At 36.1% G+C, this 9,229-nt stretch overlaps 1 protein-coding gene across 1 annotated transcript in view; it reads left to right on the top strand.

Moving 5' to 3' along the window:
• LOC107720322 (thrombospondin type-1 domain-containing protein 7B-like) overlaps positions 1–8,607 on the top strand; it is a 131,353-nt gene extending 122,746 nt beyond the window's left edge. The window contains exons 23-27 of the mRNA XM_016528001.1: positions 382–477; positions 2,314–2,396; positions 3,213–3,405; positions 7,718–7,805; positions 8,070–8,607. Coding sequence (XP_016383487.1) covers positions 382–477; positions 2,314–2,396; positions 3,213–3,405; positions 7,718–7,805; positions 8,070–8,151 — 542 coding nt within the window. The 3' untranslated portion in view covers positions 8,152–8,607. The remainder of the gene's footprint in view (positions 1–381; positions 478–2,313; positions 2,397–3,212; positions 3,406–7,717; positions 7,806–8,069) is intronic.
• Positions 8,608–9,229: the final 622 nt, after the last annotated feature.

Genomic DNA, 9,229 nt, shown 5'->3' on the forward strand with positions numbered 1-9,229 from the left:
CACAAATTCTGAGTATGGGTCACCATACTTGGCCACACGTCACTTCACTTTCAGCAGACTAAGCAAGAGGTGGTTCAACAAAATACTGACACAAGGGGGTGATCCTTTTTCCAACTCTGGCTTTTTATTTTATTTTTTTTATTTTTTCTGACATGTTGGTGTTATATCTTTAACTTGGATGTTATAAGTTGCACTGAGTAAATACAGCTGGATAAAACAAAAACTGTGTCCATCTTCATTTCAGGCTGCAAAGCAACAAAATGTGATTATTGTAAAGGGTATATGCCTGCGTCAGTATATAATGTCTACATTTGGCCATTATCACACCTGACTGCCCAGAGCAAACCTAATGAGTGTCTCTCTCACTCTGTGGGGCCGCAGGAGGGAAATGTCACAGTTACGAGTGGAGGACCAGTGCCTGGAATGACAACGAAAGATCAGTGTGGTGCCAGCGGTCTGATGGGGTCAATGTGACAGGTAGCCCACTGCTTACATTGAGACTGAGAGAATGACAAATATTCTGCTCTGACTTTACTTGCAGAAAGATAATCAAAAGACCTATCGACTCCACATGACCGAAAGTCTATTGACAATGAAAATCCTGTCATCATTTACCCGCCCTCATGTCGTTCTAAACCTGTATGCTGTTATTTTTACATTGGAACACAAAGGAGACTTTCTAACAACTTGTGAAGTTTATGGTGACCAGAGGCTTTAGAGAGAACTCCAAAAAGAAGAAAAAGAGAAATAGAAAAGCACCATAAAGGCAGTCATGCAAGTCTTCTGAAGCCACGCGGTAGTTTAATGTGACAAACAGCCCCAAATTTGAGTCATTGTTCACTGATAATAATTCTCCCAATCCACTACAACTCTCAAATCAAACATTGCAATTAGGACTGTCAAATCGGTTAATCGCGATTAATCACATCCAAAATAAAAATTTGTGTTTACATAATATGTATGTACTGTTTATATGTATATATAAATACACACACATACATGTATATATTTAAGAAATATTTACATGTATATGTATATATACTTATCTTGGATGCAATTAATGGCAATTAAACGATTTGACAGCCCTAATTGCAATATTTGTGAAACAGGTTGTACGTTACTGTTCAAAAGTTTGGGGTCAGTAAGAATTATAGGAATTAGTAACGTCTCGGTTACGTATGGTAACCCTCGTTCCCTGAAGGAGGGAATGGAGACGTCACGTCGTGACCGACGAATTTTTTATAATGTTACAGAATATTTCTATTTCAAATTATATCTGTTCTTTGCCCTCACAAGAATAAATTCCATTTTAAAATATACTAAAATAGAAAACAGTTCTTTAAAAATTGAAATAATGTTTCATAATATTATGTTTTACTTTTGATCAAGCAAATGCAGCCTTGGTGATTGTAAAAGACTTCTTTCAAAGTCATTAAATATTGCCAGCAAAAAACTTACAAGCCCCAAACTTTTGAATGGTAGTGTACATCAACAGTTTGTTTGTTTTTTGGTCTGTTTCTCACACAAAGTTATCATATGGCCTTGAAGACTTGGAATTATGTGCACAAGTCGCATAGTCCCCTTTTATTGTGCTTTTATGGTCCTCTATGGAGCTTGACAGCCACTATGAACTCTTGTTGAATGGAAAAGGTAAGATATATTCTCCCTTTGTGTTCCAATGAGAAAATAACAGAATACGGGTTTGGAATGACATGAGGGTGAGTAAATAATGACAAGATTTTCCTTTTTGGGTGAATTATCCCTTTAACCCTAAACGCAGAACGGCAGGCTGAAAATGTGTGGTTTAAATTTAGCAGACCTTGTCTAGGACAGTTTAATAGCACATTCAACATTTTCCCTATTCTCACCCTCCATTTCAACAGACATCATCAATAAACTAGCGTTCGTCTGAAAGCGAACAATATAAATGTTATAAAACATTGTTTGATTGTGGCAAAATGAACACGCTCCAGATGGCAAGCTTTCACGTGAGCGTTTAGAGCAAGAACGAAGGCTTTCGGGTTGAGCGAAGTGCTGTAAATAATAGAGAAATGTGATCTTATCTGAGTACGGAATCGTCTCGGGCAAATATAAGCTGTGAGAGGTAATCTCTTCTGCTTGAGAAAAACCCGAACCCAGGGTATTAGTCTCTGATGTTTTGACATGTAATTTTCTATTCCAAAATTACAATTTTCTCTGATTGATCAGAAGCTGTGATGGGTCCTTTAAGCCATTAATCAGGTGTGACAGCACTTTTATCTGGCCATCAATAGGGAAATGGCAATAATTATCTCTGTTGTTTCCTGTTGGAAGGGGGCTGCTTTCCACAGAACCGGCCAACCACTGTGCGGCACTGTCACCCTCCCTGCACCAAACCCTTCTCCCACTGCAAGCAGGTAAACACACTGAACCATATCTATTTTCACATTAAACCACTGTGTAAATAACAACACAAAATAAGAAAAAAAATGTCATCTTGTTCTGTAGTTTGTATTTAATAGCTTGCTATTTGTGAAATCTACATGCACTGCACTCCATGCAACCAATTTTTTCCCCCTGCACATGAGTACTGAAAAAAATTTAGATTTTGTCTTAAAGGAATATTCCAGGTATATAAGTTTAATCAACAGCATTTGTGACATAATGTTCAATACCACAAAAATTATTTCAACATCCCTTGTGGAGGTTAAAGTGAGACACTTGCAATGGAATGAATGGGGGCCAATTTTCAAAGCAGAAATGTTACTTTTTATTTTACAGAAGCATTTATGTTAAACATATGTGTATTATTTGAGCTGTAAAGTTGTTCTCGTCATTTTTTCAGTCATTTTAGTGTTTTCATTATTACATTGTCATGGCAACAAATTTGTAAAATTGGATATAATACAGGGGAAAAAAAGATGAATAAGGGTTTTTTCACACTAAAATCATAACCCATATTGTTTGACTTGTGGCTGTATACTATTGAAACAGAATTTTAACATTTACAGACCTGGCCCTGTATACAGTGCCTCGATGTAACCCAGATTGTTAGCTTGCTTATGAAAAGGAGGGACAAACTGAAATTAGTTTTTGTGCTAATCAGGGTTATGCCACAAGTACTATGTTGTTTGATCTCAAGTTGCATTAAATGTAAAGTATTTCTTTAAACACAGCAGTGTCTTTATGCTCTGTCTGAGTGTGGCCCTCACAGCGATCCGTGTCTCCTTCAGAGTGGCGTGTGTGGCTGTGAGAAGGGCTACACTGAAGTGATGACCACACATGGATTCCTGGATTATTGCACCAAGACCCCAGGAGCTGACAACAAGAAGGCAGATGTGAAGACCAGCTCGGGAAGATTAAAACCAGGCACCACTCAGATCCAGGACTTCTTCGGCGAGTGGTCCCTGCAGCCACTCGGCCCAGGTATTTGAAATGCAGATGAAGACCAGGCTGATGTGGGCCAGCGGAGTGTGGCTTTGAGTTATAGCAGAATCGCTGGACGCCTTTATGAGACTCCAGATACAGGCTGATGTAGAACTCTGTTTAATGCCTCAGTGTTTATGCCCTATTGGAGCTATGAGAAAAGCTGCAGTGGACAGAGTCTCATAACAGCGTGATTTGTATTGCCCATAACTTGACAGACAGAGTTGCTTTATTGCTGGCTGGAGGCCATTTCTGATTAGAAGTGAATTTTGCGGCCTGTGGTACAACAACTGTGTGCCGTCAGGTTACCAGTAGGTGTGGGTATCAGCCTCCAGATGGAGGGACAAAATTCTGAGAATTACCAGTTCTGTTATTTGCAAAACAAACTATGACTACTCTACTGTACAAGGACACGTCTGTCTGGATTATATTATATTATATTATATTATATTATGCCATTAAATTTTTTTTATTATTAGATTTTGGATTACCGTTCAGAAGTTTGGGGTCAGTAAGATATTTTTTTGAATGAATACTGTTATTTAGCAAGGACAGTGCGTTATTGACAAAAAATTATATCTCGATATTTTCTGGGATTTTATTGATAACGATAATTAGATGATAATTTGCTGAGTGTTATTGTGCTGGTACCTTAAGGACTACTGTGGACAGCTGACAGTTTTTGATATACTTCATATTCTGTGTGGTGGTCAGTTCACAGCAGTGACAGAGATTAATCTTTTCCAATAAGTTCAAATTGATTTTTACCTTTTTATGGCCCTTTTTTACCTTTATAAAGCCATATTTTTCTAAAGGTGTGCATCATCTTTTGAGTCGAATTCTTACATTTAATCAGTCAATCAGAATATTAAGACATTTTGGCTGTTACCAAGCAAATTAAATCAGTATCAATGAAATTCATCTTTGCAATGCAGAGGAAACACAGAAGCTGCATCTGAAGCGGCATTTAGATGTTATTACACAATTTAACGCAGCTCAGAGGGACATGAATGCAATTAACCTGCAGTTACAAATGCATAAATAATAGTTTAAACATAAATCGTTGAATACTGATATTTGAGATTATTTAAAAAATGAAAAGATACTATAAAAGTGAAATTAAAATATAGGCCAATAGGTGGCAGCAAGTCACTGTTAATAAGTGAGTCATTGCAATTTAACTGAATCATTTAAACGGGTGATTCATTCAGGTACGAAACACCGAAAACAGTGCTTTGGCTTTGTTTGGAATTATTTTTGTTGGCGAAATAGAGCAAAAACAGGCAATGTGGTCTCTTAATATTAACTTCTTGTTTTTTGAACCGTTGTATAAAATCAATATCCCATTTCTAATCATGCTGATTTTTGTAGAGAAAAAACGGCACGTTTCATGTGATATTGGTTAACTTTATGAAATGATATAAATGTATACATTTTCTGCCACCATATCTTGAATTTTGTGATCATCCTAAATGCATTTTATTAGACTGAATCATGCAGTGAAAGAACGCACTCTAAATGTGCACGCACACTAGTCTAACCTACTAGACTTCATCACGTACGCGTGCACTCTGTAGGTGTGTTTGGTTTGGTTTTTGCAATATACTAGATCGTGTCAAATCGCACATCGTTAAAACCACAATTACTATATTATCGTTGATGATAAATATCGCACACCCCTAAAGGACACATTAGATTGCCAGTAAAGACATTTATAATGTTAGAAAATATTTTTTTGTTTTCTTTTTATCATAGAAACCAAAAAACTGCACTCACAGTTTCCACAAAAATATTAAGCAGCACAACTGTTCAGCATATCAGAATGATTTCTGAAGGATCATGTAACACTGAAGATTGGAGTAATGACTGCTGAAAATTCAGCTTTGCCATCACATGAATAAATTACATTATAAAATATATATTTAAATTAAAAAAAGTTATTTTAAATTGTAATAATATTTCTCAATATTACTGTTTTGTACAGTATTTTTGATCAAATAAATGCAGCCTTGGTGAGCAAGAGACTTATTTCAAAAACATTCAAAAATGTTTTAGACCCCAAACTTTTTAACAGTATTTTATTAATTATATTTGGGATTATATTATAAACACATTGAAATTCAGACCTGTGTTGTAATGTTTGTTAATAGCTTATTAAACCAGGTGCATTCAGATGCAGCAGTACCTCAAGTGACCCACCAAATATTATTTGATCTCAAACTGAGTTTGTGCAAAAATGTATTAATATACATTAAACAAAAATACTATATTAAAGGGGCCATATGATGTTGCTAAAAAGAACATTATTTTGTGTATTTGGTGTAATGAAATGTGTTTATGCGGTTTAAGGTTCACAAAGCATATTATTTTCCACATTGTGCCTTTGTACCATACACTACTTTTAAGTTCATAGCTGTCAACACATTTGTCTTTTAAATCATACATAATTAATTAAGAGGCCATTCAAAGGAATAGTGCACCCAAAATTGAAAATTAGCTGAAAATTTACTCACCCTCAGGCCATCCGAGATGTAGATGAGTTTGTTTCTTCACTGGAACAGATTTGGAGAAATTTAGCATTGCATCACTTGCTCACCAATGGATCCTCTGCAGTGAATGGGTGCCATCAGAATGAGAGTCCATGGATTTTAGTCGGAAGCAACATTATGAAGTTTAAAAAATGACGTGATGTATTTATTACAAACACACTGTTCACTTCACAAGATGTTAATTGATGGACAGGAGTTCAGGAGTTCCTTTTGGATTATCATGACTCATGTGACACTCATTCTGACGGCACCCATTCACTGCAGATGATTCATTGGTGAGCAAATGACGTAATGCTAAATTTCTCCAGATCTGTTCAGATGAACAAAGTCAAACTCATCTACAACTTTGGATGGCCTGAAGAAGAGTACATTTTCAGCAGATTTTAATATTTTGGTGAACTACTCCTTTAATAAGACGGTCCTTATAAAACAATACTCATGTTCTTTTATAGATGCTGAACTCAGTCCACATTTCATTTTTAATACCCATCATAAACCAACAGATGGAGCGAGATGGAAACTAAGACAAAAGATGGAAAACAGAGACAGAAACAAACAGAACAAAACACATAACAAAACAGTCCTGTTATTGTGTGAATACCGTGAGAAAAAGTATCTGAAGTAAAGTGAATTGTGTTAAATGTTCTGTTGTCTGACCATCGTCACACAGCTCTGAATGTCTCTAATGTGCAGCCCATCAGATCCTTCCACTTCAGGATGTTGAATCGTTTAAATCTTTTGTTTAATCAGTTTTTATTAGTAAAGCCTGTCATTTATGCTCAAGGATGAGATGAATTTAACCAGGCTTGTCAGTGCCACCTAGGGGACACGTGTCTGGGTGGTGTGATTCTGTCAGGCTTAATTTTTCCATTAAGCCTTAATAATTCTGCAGAAGATTTCCCATGAATCTTTGTGGGTTCTCTCATTCTAATCATGAATTTCTATTCACCAGGAGCAGATCTGTTTAACAAAGTTTGACATGATCAAACTGACTGAGGAGAGAAGTGGGAAAATTGCTTTATCTGTTTCTTGTAATAAAGAAAATGGTAAGAAACAGATTAAAGTACAGATCTTCTTTATGCACCAAGAGCTTGTAACACTCCAAAGAGAAAGGAAAAATTGAAATCGCATCATATGACCCCTTTAAGTTAACTTCAGTAAAGCTAAAATAAACATTGCAATAAGTAGTTGTAAAATAGAATATAGAAGTATATAACACCATAATGGTTTTGCAATGTAAGGATCATTACAAAATTATAGGCCAGAGTTTTATAGGTCAGAGCTCAGTTTTATAAAATACATAATAGAATGTCTTTACTCCATTTTTTCTATCCACTAGTGGGGTTCTTCTCTGAATTAAAGTTGTTCTAAAGTGTTACAAAACTTAGCAGGATCTTCTCTTGCTAAGAGTAGTTTTTGCATCATCCATTCTGTGAGTCTCAAAGGATCCAGGTCTGTTGCTAGAGGAGAAGCTCTCTGTGCAGCTCATCAGACTGCTGTCTTTTGTCTTTTATCTGAGAAATGTGTTCTGAGACCTTGTCATATCAGTTATACAAGCATCTTAATGGCTCTATGACACACACCTCATTCTTTGCTCTGAACTCAGAATAGAATTGAAACAGTTTCTTCGGGTACATTGTCACCAGCGTGAATGTGCCATCTGTTACTGCTGCAACAGGCCCCTGTGTGGAAACCACAAGCAATAAAAATGATACTCCTATATATTTCAATGGTGAACACACTCCTGTTTTCTGATTACACAGATGGAAGAATAAAGCTGTGGGTCTATGGGTTAACAGCTGGAGGATTCATTCTCATATTATTCATAATTACTGTGGCCTTTCTGTTTTGGTATGTATGCTATCAAATTTTAACACACTCACCATTGAACGGAAAGACAGTACGTGTTTGAAAACAGTAAATTTTTTTGTGTGTGTGATTTTGGTTGATGAGAGAAATTGCACTTCACCTATTGACTATTTGTTATAGCCTTTAGTCTGACTTATAATAACATGTTGCTGCCATCTAGTGGTATAGTGTAGAAATAAAATAGAGGGCAGGAGTATATATCTTACATTTCACTTATCTCTCTTTTTCCCCTCGTCTTTATGCCAGCAAACCATCCAAACAGAGTAAAAGTGCATCTCCACCACAGAAGCCCCTGGCTCTGGCCTATGACGGGGATGTGGACATGTGATCAAGCTCTCTGTGACTGTACATTCAAAGCACAAGCTGGACTACGTGCAACATTTTAATATGTTCATTTCTCCAAGGCACCCTTTGGATTTTGGGAAAAAGAAAAAAAAGACACAGACATCGAAGAACATTTCGATCTTGAAGTCTGAAGCGTACACAAAACGTTGTGTGCAAGACAGCAAGGTAAACGGTTGTGGATCAGTGGTCGTAGTCGTGAAAATTGTGACATTTAAAGAGGGTACAAGACACAGCTGACATTCCATGGACCAGATGGAGGACTTCGACATTTTCTTGCCGTGATTTTTCTTACATCAGAAAAAAAATAGAAAACAAAAACAAATTAAAGTTGTGCTGAATCTATTGTATCAGTCGCATAAAAAGCCAGTTCACCCAAAAATGAAAAGTGTTTCATCATTTACTCACCCTCAAACCTGTATGACTGGATCACGACCGGACAACCAGCTTATTGAGTCAGTGAAATGAACGAATGAGTCAAATTTGTGAATAAATCATTCTGATCAGTTTTGTGAACTGAATCAGATATAGGTGACTCAAAATAACTTTGTTCATGTCAAGAATTTCAGTGAAAAATGACTTAAATTGCAGTTTGATTGTCTCACAAAGTTATTGTATAATTAAGAAGACTTGAAATATAATGCACAAGTTGTATGTATAAATTGTACTTGTATTATTCCATAATAATTATACGTTTGTTATGCTTTTACATTCTTTTAGATGTTTGAAAGCTCCAGTCGCTGTTCATAATTGCATTGACAAAAACAGCTAGTACATTTTTATGTTCCACAGATGAAATAAAGTCATACAGGTTTGCAACATCTTGAGGCTAATTAAATAACTGAATTTTCATTTTTGCGTGAACTATACCTTTAAGCTGATCTGAAAGTGACTTTTTAACAGAGAGCGAGAAAAGACTGATGTGTTATGCACTATATTAGTGCTTAGTCATTCTTTAGTTTCCTCTTGATTTATGTTCAAACAGATTTTCTAGTGTTTTTTCATTGTGATGCAAGGACTTTGCTGTAAACTCTTGTCTTTGTGTAGAATGTCTCTGAACTTGT

Source organism: Sinocyclocheilus rhinocerous, unplaced genomic scaffold (genome assembly GCF_001515625.1).
Source record: "Sinocyclocheilus rhinocerous isolate Xijiao unplaced genomic scaffold, SAMN03320098_v1.1 scaffold3864, whole genome shotgun sequence".
NCBI lineage: Eukaryota > Metazoa > Chordata > Actinopteri > Cypriniformes > Cyprinidae > Sinocyclocheilus > Sinocyclocheilus rhinocerous.